This window comes from Ranitomeya variabilis, chromosome 3 (assembly GCF_051348905.1).
Source record: "Ranitomeya variabilis isolate aRanVar5 chromosome 3, aRanVar5.hap1, whole genome shotgun sequence".
Lineage (NCBI taxonomy): Eukaryota > Metazoa > Chordata > Amphibia > Anura > Dendrobatidae > Ranitomeya > Ranitomeya variabilis.
In genome coordinates, this window is record NC_135234.1 from 380,281,641 (window position 1) to 380,299,431 (window position 17,791).

At 42.7% G+C, this 17,791-nt stretch overlaps 1 protein-coding gene across 1 annotated transcript in view; it reads left to right on the forward strand.

Annotated features, from left to right (window-relative positions):
• The window catches only part of PTP4A2 (protein tyrosine phosphatase 4A2), a 75,553-nt gene extending 58,746 nt beyond the window's left edge, over positions 1–16,807 (forward strand). The window contains exons 2-6 of the mRNA XM_077296040.1: positions 6,948–7,631; positions 9,180–9,272; positions 12,660–12,790; positions 13,630–13,704; positions 14,957–16,807. Of these exons, the coding sequence (XP_077152155.1) occupies positions 7,536–7,631; positions 9,180–9,272; positions 12,660–12,790; positions 13,630–13,704; positions 14,957–15,065 (504 nt within the window). The 5' untranslated portion in view covers positions 6,948–7,535 and the 3' untranslated portion in view covers positions 15,066–16,807. The remainder of the gene's footprint in view (positions 1–6,947; positions 7,632–9,179; positions 9,273–12,659; positions 12,791–13,629; positions 13,705–14,956) is intronic.
• The last annotated feature ends 984 nt before the right edge of the window (positions 16,808–17,791 follow it).

Here is a 17,791-nt window from a genome sequence, read left to right on the forward strand (position 1 = left end):
AGCAGTGGTTCTCAACCTTTCTAATGCCGTGACCCCGCAATACAGTTCCTCATGTTGCGGTGACCCCCAACCCAAAAAATAATTTTGGTGGCTACTTTAAAACTGTAATTTTCACGTATTTCAGTGCCACGTATTTCAGTGCCACATATTTAAGTGCCACATGTTTAAGTGCCACGTATCACGTATTTCAGTGCCACGTATTTCAGTGCCACGTATTTCAGTGCCACGTATTTCAGTGCCACGTATTTCAGTGCCACGTATTTCAGTGCCACGTATTTCAGTGCCACGTATCACGTATTTCAGTGCCACGTATCACGTATTTCAGTGCCACGTATCACGTATTTCAGTGCCACGTATTTCAGTGCCACGTATCACATATTTAAGTGACACGTATCACGTATCCCACGAAGATCTTCCATGGAGAACAGACACATCCAGAGATATGTCTGCTCTCCACGGCTGCAGCAACACACTGACAGGAGCCATAGTTCCTGTCGGTGTGTCACTGCACATGCGCGAGCGAGTTTACCGGCGGTCATTGACCCCGGCACTCTCGCTTAACGGCAGTGCTGCGTGGGAAAGTTCAACGCAGCTGTACTGCCGTTAACCGAGACGCCGGAGCCATTGAACTCCGGAACAGTACGCGATACACTGCTAGGAGCTTCGCTCCTGGCAGTGTATCGCCGGAGAGCAGCCGATCGGCGTGGGACACTCGTTTTATGGATTCTGCGGACAGGGAGTATGAATTTGATTTTTTATTTTGGGATTTTTTTCCTGGAGGATCGAGGGCTTCGCCTACAAGTGTGCTGTTGGTGAGTATATACTCTGTGTTACATGACACACAGTACAGTACATACAACATATATGTGTATTGTGTGTGTTTTGTGTAACTTTACAACTGTGCTAAGTCGCCGGACACAGGGACAACTCTCCCATCCTAATACCGGATGGGAGTAGTAGTCCCATACAGCGACTTAGCACAATGGTGGCAGTAGTGTCGCATGGGGACACGCGCACACACACACACACACACACACACACACACACACACACACACACACACACACACACACACACACACACACACCAAATCAATCAAACGGCCGACACGATCCCCATGCGACGGTATGCCTCCATGTCTCTCCGCCCAAGCACTTCCGGCCGCTTCCCCGCACTGCACCACAAACCGCAATAAAACCCGCAGATATATTTTTGATCTGCGGGTTTTACTGCGGGTTTGACCTCACAATGGAGGTCTATGGGTGCAGAACCGCTGCTGTTTCGGGCAAAGAAGTGACATGCTCCTTCTTTTTTCCCGCAGCTATTCAGCGCGGCTTTTTTTTTTTAAATTCAGGATCATGTGCACAGTGGTTCCTGTTTTCCATAGGGTACATTGTACTGTACCCTGCATGGAAAAAAGCTGCGGAACCGCAGCGGCAAAACCGCTGCGGTTCCGCGGTAAAAAACGCACTGTGTGAACATGGCCTAAAAGTATAAAATAGGACATTCTGCTTTAAATGACCAGTTATTGAGCCACAAAAATAACTGGTAGGTTCCCAATGTCTGGGAGTCTTACTTGTTACTCCGGAGGGGATGGGGGAGGTGTCTGTCCGGGGGCACACTGTAACACAGTGATGGCGGCGGATCACTGCTGGGTACCGAACGGCTCCTTTATGGCGTGCTCTTCCGCAGCCCTTCAAGCCGATTACCGATGCCGGCAGCCGCGTTCTTCCTGCATCCCTGGATTCCGTTGCCTGGTTGCCAGATACGTGCCACAGATTCCGGCTCTGTCCTGGCTGCACCAAACAAGAAGGGGGGACGTCGGAAGTTGGTATCTCCCTAGATCCGATGCGCGATCGATTCATTTTCCTGCGGGGATCCCAAAGCTATGCCGGGAGTAAAGCTAGCAGTCCAGGCATACGGGGGAAGGTGGACGGGGAGGTGAGAGAGGTGGCGACCCCTGTGTTTTGGTCGTTCGACCCCCCTCGGGGTCGCGACCCCCAGGTTGAGAACCGCTGGTTTAGAGGAATAGCCCCAAGTGAGAAGGACCTGAATCTATAAAATGATCATATTCAGATGATTGGGCATTACAGCAGAGTCTTATAGCTCACTGATTAGTTATGGATCTACCATCTGTTTAAGAGAGCATCAAACATAATAACTCTCAATATAGAAGACCTTTTTGTAACATAAGGGACACCATATGATGTGTCATAGACTGAAGGAATCCTCAGCCTGGGGCTCTCCATGTGGATGTTGTAGCTTCTGTCTTTAGGATTTATACATGCCATTCTTCGATCACCCAGTTCGTAATGGGTTTTCTCCTTTCATTTGACCCTTTAGTCTACACAAGTATGTAATGCACTGGAATCTTATTAACTACGGCAGTTCATTGACAAGGAGCACAATGACTGGGTGTTAAGTGAACCATGTCCAGCAACATGATTCCGAGCCAGTCTAGTAAAGTCTTGGCCGTAAGTGGCCTATTCACTAACCTACTAAATCATTAACTTTCTTGGCTTCCATTGACCTATTACATTATAACTGCAGCATTGTCTCTCTTCTATACCATAGGTCACAGCACGGCTGCACATTGTGTGCCTTTGAGAAGTACTGATACCCTTTTGTATCTGTCCTGTGCAGGTTCTTCTTGGTGACCCTTATCTTTTACCATGTCTTTTGAGACTTGTCCGGATAGTGCTGTGTTCCATCAGAGCTTCTGGCGGGTGGTTACTGATAAAAGAACGTCTTCTAATTCCTCTTCCCTTTAGGGCTTTTACTGTACTTTAGGCGGATCTTTTCTTAGATGGCATCTTTGTAGGTTATATATAGCTGGTCTAATATGGTTTGCGTTTTTGGAAACAGAGTGGTGTCCACAAGTAGGACATTTACATGTCACCATAAAGGTTAAAGAAGTAATTCAGCCCCGTCATGTCAGTGTCTGGCACACCAGTTTAGCCACCTTTACTTCAATATGGATGAGCTGCAAACAGGGCTGTGGAGTCGGTAAGCCAAACCTCCGACGACTCAGTTTCCATGACTTCGATTTCCCTCATACATGGCTCATGTTAAGTGATACATTTGCTGTAGTAAAATGGTAATATCAGACTTCAATTATTTCAATTATTATATAATCAAGCCATTTAGATAGAACATAAAATGTTTATTGGAATACAACTTTAGAACAAACGTTTGCGTATTTACAATTTATTATACACTATAACAAACATCCCATATATGTCCTTAGGGACAAAGAGGCATAGGCAAAATAAATTAAAACTCCATTTTATTCGTAATATATTAAAATTGAGGAATTTCCTCTGGTTACTTATTTTATACATTTTAATATATTATAAATAAAATGCAGTTTTTATTTATTTTGCCTATGCCTCTTTGTCCCTAAGGATAAATATGGGATGTTATTGTGATTGGATTAAGGTTGGTGGGATACCTTAAGCGGACATTTGATAGTTATTATACATTATGCAGCAAGTGGGGGTGGGGTGGTGGAATTTTTCAACAAAATCGTACTGAAACATTTCTGCAGTCTGAGTTTGTTCCGAGAAATGGTATCACCTCCATCAGATCCTCCTTCATAGATGACCTCAAATCTGACCTAATTATTTTAAGGCTAGAGAACAACCACTCTACGGTAACTTGGGTTGGTGGCAAAGCAGTAACAACATGGGCAACATCTCTAACAATTTCAGGATATAAAGGAATTGCCTCATGCAGTCAGTTTTGATGAACGATTAAACTCTTCTACTTCTTTGAGAGCAAGTGAAAACATTTTGCTGAAATATGGTCAATCTGTTCTCTATAGGAGTAGAATCTTTTTCCCTGCAGCAACGCTTTGCCTGCTCCATGTCATCCAAATACTTTTCGAAATCAAGCTCCTCATCTGATGAGGAAACGGCGGCAGCAGCAGCACTGGCAGGACCCGAGTCCTCTTGCTTTTGGCCATCCTGTAGCCCACTCATCGTAACTGCTACCTCAATCAGAGCTTCTGTTCCTTTAGTAAGCTGTTGATCATCCATCAATATATGACTCAGGTCCACATAAACAGCTGTCAAAAGAATTTTATTTTCTAATAGCAGTGTCTCTCCATTTCATTGAAGCTGCAATGCCATCTGCAATTAAACCTCCTCTTTGGGACAGGCAAAACAACTTCTTCCACTCCTTTGAAGAAGCAATTCCTTCAATTCAGCCACCTGTGTCCATTGACCTTCATGTAGTGTTACCTGAGGGTAGGCCATATCTACAAGAAAGGGTTTGAAAGATTGCTTGAGCTGAATCATTAAATAGGTGCTGCCCCACTGAGTGGCTTGATCCACAATTGCCCCTTTTCTAGCACGTCTCTTCAAGATGGAATCTATTTTAGTGGTTCTGGCAACAATAGCCAATTTCCTCACTTTGCCAATCAGAGTTCCAGCATGTCCCTCTTGCAGACTCTTATTGCCAGCTGCAGTGTGTGCACAACACGCATGTGATGAATAGAGGAAAGAGATCATCTAATTGTAAAGAATCATTTTGCTCTTCTTCTGTAGTAACATCTGTTTATTCCTCTGTTATGGGAACAGGACTGTGGCCTTCCATCTCCAACATACTGAATGTGAAATGTTCTTCTAGCTGCTGTTCACCTTCATTATTCTCATTCATTAGTTTAATTGTACTTATCATGTTTGAAGCATTCAGTCACAATAACAAGAACCTGGTCTTTTTTTGCGTTCATAATTTTGCAGAACTTTTTCCACTAAGGTCTTGAGAAACTGGCTGCTGTGAGGCACTTTAGTATCTTTTACTGGCAAGGTCTTGGTAACAATTTTATTTGTTGTCACAAACATATCGAACGTTGATAACAAAATAGTTCACTCTGTGATGTGTGCAGGCATCCATTTTATGAAACACAAAGCGTCTCGAGGTTTGTTTTTTTTTAAGATCTTCCTTTTGGTTAAGGGCTTCTTCAATCACTTATTTTCTAATATTTTCTCTTTCCACAGAAACACCAAGTTTACGGGCCATTTCTCCATTAAAGGGCCACTGTCGCCCCCTCCAGCCGTTATAAACTAAAAGAGCCACCTTGTGCAGCAGTAATGCTGCAGTCTAACAAGGTGGCTCTTTTAGTTTTTGATTCAGTTATTCCCTCAATAAAGCGTTTTAAAATTTGTGCAAAATAACCTGTCCTTAGACCTGGAGGCGGTCCGAAGCTTCCTCGGTGAATCTCCCAACGGCCATCACTCTTCTCTTCTGGGGATGTGGTCGCCGCCCCCTGCGCGCTGTTTCTTCTTAAATCCGGCGCCTGCCCTGTGCGTGCCTGCCTGGGGCAGGCGCAGTCTTCATTGTCCATCATAGGTCAGATGCAGGGTGCCTGACTGCGCCTGTGCGGGCAGTGTGGCCACCCTGTTGCTGAATCCCCGCCCCGCACTGTTATTCATTATGCACAGTGCGGGGCTGGGGTTCCTGGGCATGCGCACTGCGCTGTTCAGACGCTGCCCCGGTCCCCCGCCTTCCAGCGTTGCCGTAATATACAGGTTTCCTTGCCAGTGTTTGGAATGAAGCAGCCGCAAATAACGCTGGAAGGCGGGGGAGCGTCTGAGCTGGGGGAGCGTCTGAACAGCGCAGTGCGCATGCCCAGGAACCCCAGCCCCGCACTGTGCATAATGAATAACACAGTGCGGGGCGGGGATTCAGCAACAGGGTGGCCACACTGCCCGCACAGGCGCAGTCAGGCACCCTGCATCTGACCTATGACGGACAATGAAGACTGCGCCTGCCCCAGGCAGGCACGCACAGCGCAGGCGCCGGATTTAAGAAGAAACAGGGCGCATGGGGCGGCGACCACATCCCCAGAAGAGAAGAGTGACGGCCGTTGGGAGATTCACCGAGGAAGCTTTGGACCGCCTCCAGGTCTAAGGACCGGTTATTTTGCACAAATTTTAAAACGCTTTATTGAGGGAATAACTGAATCAAAAACTAAAAGAGCCACCTTGTTAGACTGCAGCATTACTGCTGCACAAGGTGGCGCTTTTAGTTTATAACGGCTGGAGGGAGGTGACAGTGGCCCTTTAAGAGCTGTAAAAACTGGTTGTGCAAATAATAATTTTACACTGTCCTTCACAACAAGCTCGATGAGCTGTTTTTTAAACACATCTGCTGTCATTGTTACAGTAACTTTGTCACTTACAAAATATCTTGTAACTGATGTTTGAGACGCTCTTTCCTCCTCCTTTGCTTAACGTAAATTTCTGGTTTCTTGGTGCTGCTGTGATATTTTTCAATCACCACTTTGTAAACTTCTGGGTGGTAGCATTGTAAATGTCTTTTTAGATTGGAAGCTCTTGAAGGAGCATTTTTATCACTGCCTGAGTATTCACTGATTTTGGGCATCACTAAATTTGTTTTCATCTAGGTCACTTGTACACTGACACACAGAATGTTTTTTTTCTATCTTGAGTCATTGTGAAATGCTCAAATATAGCTGACTTCGTAAGATGCTTTTTAGACCTTTTGTAATTATGTAAATTTGCTCTCAAAATGTTGTCCTGTAAGAATAGGGAATCATGCACTGTATAATTTAGGATAGAAATAAAACAATTGCATAAATCAATAGGACAAAGAAGTATAAAGTTTGTAAAATATGTTGTTGGATAGCTTTACTCTGAACTTTCAATGGCAATGTCTCAGGGTACAGCTCACTAAAAGCTCCACATCACATTTCTTCAGTCTAAGAGGGAGCACGTTTGTGCTGAAACTTATTCCGGAACGTGTATACACACACCACACACCCCACACACACACTTTGTGTGGGGGAACATGCACATGTGGACAGCTGTTTTGCCTGGAATGCGCTTCTTCTGGCTCCACATGATATTCTCTGTAATGTAAAGACCAGTAATGATCATGTCGTACTTATTTTCTAATGATTTCTTTGTATTTCTCTATTTCAGGGTCACTCTTGGAATATATGTCCAACATTTATGGCGATTCAGTGTGTGTGGACAGAATACTGCCAGGCTCAGCACAGCGTTGGTGCAGACAAGTGAGCTGAGAGGCTTCTCTGTCACCTTGAACCCACCCCTCCAGTTTCTTGTCAGCTGCAGAAAAGCATATGGGAGTTCCTATTTATTATCCCACCTCAACGCCGAATTTTTTTCACTACTTAATTTTTCCTTTTTTTAAAGGAAGAATTTTGAAGGCAAAATAATCTCCTTTTAATGAGTGCCTCACTGTAGTAGAGACCTTTTTGGTTGCAATACATATATAAATATATTCTTCAGTCCTTTTTTTTCCCCTCCCAGAAGTAATGTGAGAGGTTTCTTTTGGATGCTCTTCTGCATCCCAAAAGTGCTTATCTGTAACAAACATCTCTCATTTGGGACTTTGCAATAATATACTTTTTTTTTTCACCTGCAAATATATATTTTTCTTTATAGTGTGTTTTGTTTTTGTTTGTTTTTTTTTTTAAGATTTTGCTGTGAATTTTTGGGGAGTTTTTTTTGTTTCTAAATAAACCTTATTTTTTTAAACTTGTCACAATGAACCGTCCAGCTCCAGTGGAAATATCCTATGAGTGTATGCGTTTTCTAATCACCCATAATCCAACTAATGCCACGCTCAACAAGTTCACAGAGGTATGTAATAGTACGCAAACTGGTTTCTTGGGGTAGCTGAATGTTTGAGGCACGTCCGAACTGACCTCTATTTCCGTCAGATCAAGGGACCGTGGCATGCTGTGTTATTATAACTGCTGGGTAAATCTGCATTACATTGACCCATTACTATAGACTTTTAGAGCAAGTCAGACCGCTCATGGGTATCTAATGTGTAAATGGCTTTTACTTTGCTGCAGATTTCATCCTTTTCTATTTGCTAACACGGGAGATGATTACAGCAATCTAATGGAGTTAGTCTGTATTATAATCCAGAGCTGCGTTCTCAATTCTTCAGGATTAATAGTCAAACAGTTTCCACCCTTTTTGGCTGGTTGAGAGATTTGCAATATTGTTTAATATCCTTTAAAGGGGTTAGCCATGATTTGGACAACTCCTTCGTAAATCAGATGGTTCCCCTATGTAAGAGAACTCCACACGTGCAATGTCTGCACTGTCTTCTGGCGTTCCCATGACACTGTCACATGAGCGCTGCTGCTTGTCATCTGATACATTTAAGAAGCAGGTGACCAAGTAGTGGATAACTCACAACAAACCCTAATCTGCAGGATGATCTGGATTACAGCCTGACCTTAATGTGGACACTTTAGATTTACTACTGCACCTGCTGAGAGGCACTTACATAAAGCAAGTCAAACATTTACATAGAAAATCTGTGGTATGGTGGTATATGGAAGGTTCTGAATGTGGTTTAATGAATGGGGAAATATATATATATTTATTAGTACATCCGCTGATACTGTGAATTATTTTTATAGTATGGCGTAAAGTATATCTTCAAATATAAACCACTTTACATATATTAATGAAAGTGAAGACAAGGAGCTTTATAATATATCTTGACACCGGAAAATGCTTTTCTTTATTGATCTGTCTCCTTTCCTCATCTTCTTCACATCTGCTGTACTGATCACTCAAAAGACTATCAACTTTAAAGTGTCCGATACAGAGAGAGGATCTATCAACTCTTGTATCTCAATCCCTACCATACACCAGTATGGAAGACATTATAGAGTAATAAGCAGGGTAGCTGTGAATCCAACACTGCTATATATAGATAGATGCTGCAGCAATGTCTGTTTACGCTTCCTCTCCAGAAATTTATATTGACTGGAGCTATACCTGACTGCTGTGAACGGTTAACCCATCTTGATTTCTGCTATATTGAGGAGTGATTTTTAGTATTGTATAGAGTGAATGAGCCCTGCATATGCGATGAATAAAGAGAAGGTGAAAAATGTGATATTTTAGAATATATATTACAAATATTTCAATTCTTTCCTATACAACACTTGTTTTTAATATATAGAATTGACAGTACATTTTGGGGTAAGAATAAACTCTTAAGGCCTGATCACCATTAGTTTTAATCTACAGAGTGAATCTACCGGCCAGAATGATGTGTAAAGAAATGGCTCACTCACACTATTGCTGATCAATGAAAATAGAAAAGTCTGTGGTGGAATCTAAATGAATACTTCTAAATTGATTTGTGTTTTTCTCCTTTAGGAGCTGAAGAAATATGGAGTCACCACTCTTGTGAGAGTTTGTGAAGCCACATATGACAAGGCTCCGGTAGAGAAAGAAGGCATACAAGTGCACGTGAGTAATTCCCGCTCAGTTTGCTTTGGGCTTAAACCATTTTGGAATACAAGACCAGAATGCAGACATGCTGAAGATCTTTAGAGGGTTGATGTGGAATTTGTCATTGAGCAGTAAAGGTTTTATAGTGAGGCCTAATGAATTCTATATTGCTTGTTTGGAGAAGGAAAGCTGATGTTAGTGCTAATGAGGAACTGAATATTAAAGGGAATCTATCACGTTTTTTGCCATGTAATCTGACAGCAGCTTGAGGTAGCAACAGAGACCCTGATGCCAGTGATGTATCACTTAATATGCTGGGTGCAGTAGTTGTGATAGTCTTCTCTGCTGCAGAGCTCAGTTGTTGAGTGGTGTATAAGGCTACGTTCACATTTGCGGTCAGCGCCGCAGCGTCGGGCGCCGCAGCGGCGCCGCATGCGTCATGCGCCCCTATATTTAACATGGGGGCGCATGGACATGCGTTGTGCTGCGTTTTGCGCCGCATGGCCGCAAGCGTTGGACGCAAGAAACGCTTCAAGTTGCATTTTTTTTGCGTCCAACTTTCGGCCAAAAAGGATGCATGCGGCGCAAAACGCAGCGTTTTAGCGTGCGTTTTGCCGCGTTTTTGTTTGCGTTGTGCGCTGCGGCGCCGACGCTGCGGAGCACAACGCAAATGTGAACGTAGCCTTACCTGCCCATGCTACAGCTTTCAGTGTACATTGTATAGGGAAAGAGCTGTCAATCAGTGCTGGGGATGTGGGCGGACCAGGAGGCAGGAGATCGCCTGCTGATATTACACAGCCCAGTAAGTGACTCCTTGCTGGAATCCAGACCTCTGCCCACTAAATAATGCTGCTCAGATTACATAAAGGGGAATCTGTCACCAGGTTTCTGTTAAGTATTGCACTAACTTTCGGAAGTAAATTGATTCTCGTGATAATTTTTCTGCCATGGTTTTCCAGAAAATCAGAACAAATAAATGCGTTTTTTTTTTTTTCTTTTTTTTTTGCCCCAGCGTGATCACAAGTGAACTTGCTTCATACTTTGGACCCGTTAATAACCGCAGGAAGCTCCTAGCGGTGGCTGTTTGTTGCAACTTAAGTTCTAAATATGTCAGTGCAGGGGGATGTTGAATTCTGCCTGCTTTAAGATATATTAACCCCATACATGACACAAACTTGCATCATCTGTCTTGTCCCTGTGTTTGATGTGAGCTCGCAAGCTAACCCACATTTCAACTCCACTCATAACGGCTGATTTAATCAGCGGTTATGTGCCTCGAATAGCTGTGGATGGGGCTCCACTCCACCTGCAGCTGTTAACCTGTTCAATCCCACTGGCTAGTGGCATGTATCATGCACTTGCAAGGGGTGGGGGTGCATCATTCCACACTTCCATTGGTGCGCCCATGACATGATTGCATAGGGCAGCGGCCCATGGCTGGAGTTCATAGTATGCACAGCTAAATTCACAATCTCCTAATACTGATGCCCTGCGATGAAGCATCCGGTCGTCTGTGCTGTACAAGTCCCCTAAGGACTATTTAAATCCAGTAAAAAGTGTTTTTAAAATATAAAAAAAATCCCTCCTTTTGCCCCATTAAAAATAAAATACACATATTTGGTATCGCTGTGCTGGTAAGTCTGATCTATGAAAATATAAAGTAAATTAATCTGATCTGTAAATGGCATAATGAGAAAAAAATCCAAACTCCAGAATTACTGCTGCAACACTGCAATAAGAGGTGACCAAAATGTTGTATCTACCCCAAAATAGTGTCAATAATGTCAGTTCAGGGAGTATAAAATAAGTAATCACACAGCCAGATATTGTGAAAAATTAAAATATTACGAGTCTCGGGAAAGTGGCAACAAAAGCATGTTTTTGTTTTTTTTTTGTTTTGTTTTGTTTTTCATATCCCTGTACACTTTGTGGTAGAATAGAATGTATGTTATTCAAAAGTACAACTTTTCCCACACACAGTAAGCCCTCATATGGCTATGGACCCGAATACTAATGACATGCCATCATTTTAAGATTGAGTCATTCTTTAAATATGGTGCTTGCCCAGGGCTTTGTTGTTGTGGCCTTATGCTTAAAGTGGTGTACTTTTGATTTTGTGTACATTTACTACTAAACAAGTATGACCAGTTCTCCTCCTGCACTTATTAGTACAGCCTTCCTCAGACTGATCAGCTCTCCAGTGTATAAAATGGCTGCTGATGACCTGCCCTGTCCACCACCTTCCTCCAATAGAAAAGCTGCTTTCCTATGTGAAGTGTTTCTCTATTGGAGGAGACTGATGGACCGGTCTGGTCACACGTTTCTCTACCATCAGCAGCCATTATATGGACAGAAGCACTGATCAGTCTGAGGAAAGCTGTATGAACAAGACAAAGTAGAACTGGGCATACTGGCATAATAGTAAGTGCCACAAAATCCTATCCCCAACACGTCTGATAATGTAAAGATAGTGGCTAACTTCATTAGCTGACTGTGCAGCCAGCACTAGACAGCGCAATACAGACTGTAGAAGGCAAATGGAGCAACACTTATTAATGAAACCCAAAATGCAATAATGATTTTTAGCCCCAATTGCACGCATTTAAGTACCAAAGAAATTGTCCCCAAAGATGGATGGACAACTCTTTAAAGGGACCCTGTCATGTCACCCAAATGTTATTAACCTGCTGATATAGGGTTAATCTACAGGTTAATGGCGTTTCAATGTTTTCCAGCTGCCACGCCGAATTCCCGACTTGTTCGGAGCTGCTACAGACACTGCCCAGTACAGAGAGTGGCAGCTGTAAGCACGCCCCGGCACTTTGATAGCTTGCATTTGTGCACTAAAGTGCTGGAACGTGCTTATAGGCCCCACTCACAGTGCTGTGAATTTTGACTGTAGCCACTCCGAGCACACCCTGTGTGACTGAGCCAGCGGCTCTTGGGAGGAATAAAGCTAATTTTCTGCCGTAGCTTTCGGTAAGGTTGCTGAACAGCATTGTACCGGTATTAACCTGCAGATATAGGGTTAATCTACAGGGTAGCCGCACGGTGGCTCAGTGGCTAGTATTTAAGCCTATATCTGCAGGTTAATACTGTACTATGCTGTTCAGCAACCTTACCCAAAGCTATGGCAGAAAAGTAGCATTATTCCTCCCAAGAAGTTTGTATGTTCCCCCTTGTTTATTTGGGTTTCCTCCAACACTCCAGAGTCATGCTGAAAGGGAATTTAGATTGTGAGCCCCAATGGGGACACTGATGATATCTGTAAAGTGCTGTGGAATATGATGGCGCTATATAAGTGAGTAAAATAAAAAGTGAGACAAAGGTTCTCTGTAAGTGTATTGTTGATGCTTATTTTGCCTTCTCTATGCTTACCTTCTACTCATCACTTTCTCCATTTAGGACTGGCCATTTGATGACGGAGCCCCACCTCCTACACAAATAGTGGATGACTGGCTGAATCTCTTAAAAACCAAATTTCGTGAAGAACCCGGTTGCTGCATTGCAGTACACTGTGTGGCAGGCCTGGGCAGGTGAGGACATTGCCTACATATAGGCCACAACACTTACAAAAGCCAGAAATGGCAAGTATAGACCTATGATCCGGAATCTGGACACTTTTAATTAGCCTCCTTGTTTATAGTCCTAATGTGGTGGTTTTGTTTGTTTTTCTTTGCTGTTCTTGTGCCCCCAAACCGCTGTGTATTGTCGCTTTGTAAAATGTCATACCGGCAATGTTTGGATATGTTGTAAAATAAATGGAGCAGCATCTGGTCTGTTTGTGATGGCTAATTGGTGTGCCATGGATCTGTTTAATTAGCATACAGCACTTATTATCCTGGCGCTGGCGGGCGCTGCCTTTGGGCACGGAGGGCTGCGAGTGTTTATAGAAGGGGGGGGGTGTTGCAGGACCCAGACTGGCAGCTTGCTAAGATGCAGATGATAAAGTGTCTGGCAGCAGAAATGAAGAACTGCAGGTTATGAACCGTGGGCTCAGGGAACACTGGTTTTGATGCCTGTTTTCACTTGAGCCGGACTTATTCGCAGAAATAATCTATTCTGGAGTAAAGTATGCAGAGACCTTTAACCCTTGACAGCATAGGAGTAAATTGGCTCACTCGCTGGTGCATTACTTGACCTACTTTTTAGATTCAGGAAATAATTTACGAAAGGTCAGTGAGGCTTAAGAGCAATTGTGTATCTGTAGCCATATTGCACAGTGCTGTGGGCAGATCTGGCAGTGGATGCGTGATGTGATGAAACTGTTGGTTGTAATCCAATTAATCATGCTTTTCTGGTGCGTGCACCCCTGGTAAGCCCTGAGGATCCAGTGTCTGAATTGCACACTAATCTCCGTACTTTGTCCTTCCAGGGCCCCTGTGCTGGTCGCTCTAGCGCTGATTGAATGCGGGATGAAGTACGAGGATGCGGTGCAGTTTATCAGGCAGTAAGTGAGCTCATTAAGACTCGCTCTCTTCTCCCCTCCCTATCTGGCTCTCCTACTTTACCTCCTGAGACCTCTGCTCCTGGTAAACAAGGCTCTGCAAAAGCTGCTTGTTAAACCGTTTTATCCAGACGTGCTTTGCTGAAATGGGGGAGCAACCGTTTGCTTGGAAACCTGGACTTCTACCACCCAGTCATGAGTAGATTACATTCATAAGCAGTATATAGCGGACACGTATGCACTAATCTTGTATATTCCACAGAAGTTGTTTTTTCTAGATCTCCATTTGTGAAAATGCTTTTCTTAAAGGAAGTAAACACACACACACGCACACACACACACACTCGCAATCCTCCTGCTTCCTTCACATAGATAATGTGTCCTACGTCATCCACATAGTGTGTCCCCCCCCCCCCCCCCCACAGTACTGTCATGCACATACCCCAAGAATGGCCAAGGGGGCTCGGAAGTTGAGCACATGCGCATTATAGTACTTTGTGCATGAACGCGATTGAGGGACACAGTGTGGATAATGTAGGAAGCATCATCCACATGAAGCAAGTAGGAGGAAGTTGACTGGGACTCAAAAAGAGGAGCTGGATCAAGAGCAGCTACTCTCCCCGGACCGCCCTGTATAGGGGTATAATAAAAGGTATATTTTGTGCTATGCAGGGCCTGGGGACTTACAACTCTCACTAGAATACTGTAGGAGGCCTTAAAGGTTGTGGCTGAAGTTTAAATTGGGAAAACCTGGTGATGGGTTCCCTCTAATTATTAGTTTTCATACATGTTGGATAAGCCTTAGGGTATGTGCACACGTTGCGGATTAGGCTTAGGAAAACGCACCTGCGGATTTGTCGCATTTTTTTGTGCGTTTTGCTGTGGTTTTCTTGCGGATTTGCTGCGTTTTTTACCCCTGCGGTTTTCTATAATGGAATGGGTACAAAAACGCTGCAGATTCACAAAAAAGTGACATGCTACTTCTTTTAAACCGCAGCGTGCGTTTCTGCAGCAGATTTTCTGCAAAGTGTGCACAGCATTTATTTTTTTTTTTCTCATTGATTTACATTGTACTGTAAATCAATTGCGGATCTGCAGCGTTTCTGCACTGCAAAAAAATGCTGCGGATCCGCAGAGAATCCACAACGTGTGCACATACCCTTAGAATCAATTTGGCCCATGATTTATTTGCTGCTGTTTTGTTGGAAACCATGTCTAAAAGTTGCTAAAGTTTGGTATTTTTCTATACCGCTAGGAAAAGAAGAGGAGCGTTTAACTCCAAACAGCTGCTTTATCTGGAGAAGTACCGGCCCAAGATGCGCTTGCGATTCAAGGATGCCAATGGTCACTGTTGTATGCAATAAAGGTGAATGAAAACAACCAGGATGACCAGATTCTTGTGACCCTTCCCCGGTAATGGATCAAGATGAAAATAATGATTAAACATCAGCAGACTGGTCTCGCCTCCGTCCCATCAAATCCCAAACTACAAAAAGTGCCACAATAGGCAACACAAAAATCAAAATAGGTTTCTATAAATTTTTCTCTTCAAGCTTCATTTAGAAGGTGGACAGGGGAAAGAATATAGGTTCACATGTAATTAACCTTTAATGTCACGATGTAACTGGGGAAAACTCTAGTGTTCAGGTGTCTCCTCCAATGTATCCTGGCTCTAGTATTAAACAATAAGGGGACACCAACTTGTATTTAAGGACACGAGTGGAAGGTAACTACAGAGTACATGCAAAAAAACACCTGTATTTGGGGAGAGCAGGAGGATACTGGGGAAGTTGACTGGACCAAATGAATGTGACACTGACTTTTGTTCTTTCCTTTGAACTCTTTATTGCTCAGGTGCAGATGGATGAGCTCCTGTATGTGTGGGTCATTGTTTTTAGCCAATTTTAGAAGCATTAGTCTGTCTACAGCAAATGATCCAAAGTAAGGGATGCAGGTGATGGAGATGAACATCAGTGCTGCTCAGGGCCCTTCACGTCTCTCTGCTGCCACCACGGCTCTAATGATGCTTTGTTTGAACACTGCCTCTAGCCTTAAGCCAAATCCTTTGCTATCTGTGTTTTCTATGGCAGCTAATAGTCCAAATAACAACTAAAGTAAGTCTTCTTATCTTCCCTCTCCTGCAGCAGTTTCACAGTCAACTCAAAATGCCATTAATTAAAGGCTGATGCCAAAACATGGATGCATTTCTAACTTTTTTTCTTTTTAAGAACTGCAACCATATTGTGCACTGTACCTATCCAAGCTCGTGCCTGAGACTTGGCCCGAGAGTGTGTGCATATATTCATATCCTGTCCATTTTTTTTTTTTTTTTCCCTTCCTGTCTTAGATTTGCCAGCTAATGTCTAGTAAGAAATGTATTATTTGTAGCCCGCCTTGTATAGTGCGCAGTCTGTTTTTGGGGCAACTGCTTTTTGTTGTACTTTTTAGTGGAGTTACATTCAGATTACAGAGAAGGTAAAATTGCACAAGCTAAATCACTTTATTAGGACAGTTCTGGTTAGTGACAGAAAGCTGCTGTATTCCAGATTGGGAACGCAATCCTATAGCACTGCCTGAAATAACTGGGCTGTTGCGTACAGTAGACGGTGCAGAATTCGTGTGCCTCAGCCTCCTATCCCCAGTTCCTTAGTGAATACAAGATTGTATCCTATGTGCAAATACATGAATTTTAATGCTGCAGTGTATACTTTCACTGTTTTTAAAACCTTTATGGACTTGAAAGAAAACATTATTGCTGCTCAAAAATCTCAACGGAGTGATGCCTATTACTTATATATCACAAGACGTCATGTGGTCGAGTCAGAAGCTGACTACATATTTTATACGATAACTATGCCCAATAAGAATTGTAACTACTTTTTCTCCCTTGTGTATCAGACAAGTGGGAAATTTGTGCCTAAAACCCCCTTTATTCCCACTTGTGAGGCAATATGTCATGCAGGGGTCAATTAATAATTGTAACGTAACTTTCCACACTCTGTTACCTGCTTCAAAGATACAGTGACTGAAGGAGGTGCCGGGACAGAGGTGATGAAGTGTAAATCATTAAGTGCTAGAAATGTCCTTGATCTCATGAAATATGATATAATAAAATTTTACACATTCTATGTTTTTAGTCTTTTTTTTTTTTCTCTTTATATTCACATGAACAATTTAACCCCTTAATGACCGCCAATATGTCTTTTAACTGACCTGAGATATAAGAGAATAGCCTCCCCATACAGGTGACAATCCAGCAGCTGTCGGCTGTACACTATAGCTGACAACTTGCAGCATCAGCCACGATCAGTGTTTGCACCGTCCAAATCTGTTTAACCCCTTATATGCTGCTGTCAATAGTGACTACATCATATAAATGGTTAACAGTGAGTGGGGTCTTCCTCTTTATCCCAATTGGTGCCCTCAGATCATGATTGTGTTGTCCTGATGTTTGCGATGGCAATTCATGACCAAATTCTGGCCTAAGAGTCTGACGGCCAATGTAATATGTTCAGAAGTTAGCGACATTTAGGTGGTAAAAATGCACATTTTCATTTTTGTCATGCCACTTTGCATTAATTCCTGAACATCACCTGAAGGGTTAATAAACTACGAGACTGCATCACTTTTGGGGGTTTCCCAGTATAAACTCTAAAGGCACTTCAAATATGGATAAATCCCTAAAAAAATAAATTTTGCAAATTTCCTTGAAATATTGAAAAATGACTGCTACACTTTTAAACCTCCTAAAATGCTAACAAAACAAAATAACATTTTACAAATAGTGCTGATATAAAGCAGACATGTGGGAAATGATATTAATGTTTTGCTGTGGTATGACTGAATGATTATCCCTTTAATCCAGATAAAGTCTCAAAATTGCTAATTTTTTAACATTTTCTCAAATTTCTGATATTTTTAGAAATAAACACAAAACATATCGACCTGAATTTACCATTATCATAAAGTATAATGTGTCACGAAAACAGTCTCAAAATCACTGGAATTTGTAGAAGCGTTCCAGAGTTATTACCACATAAAGTGACACTGGTCAAATTTCAAAAATTTGGCTCTGTCACTAAGGGGTTAA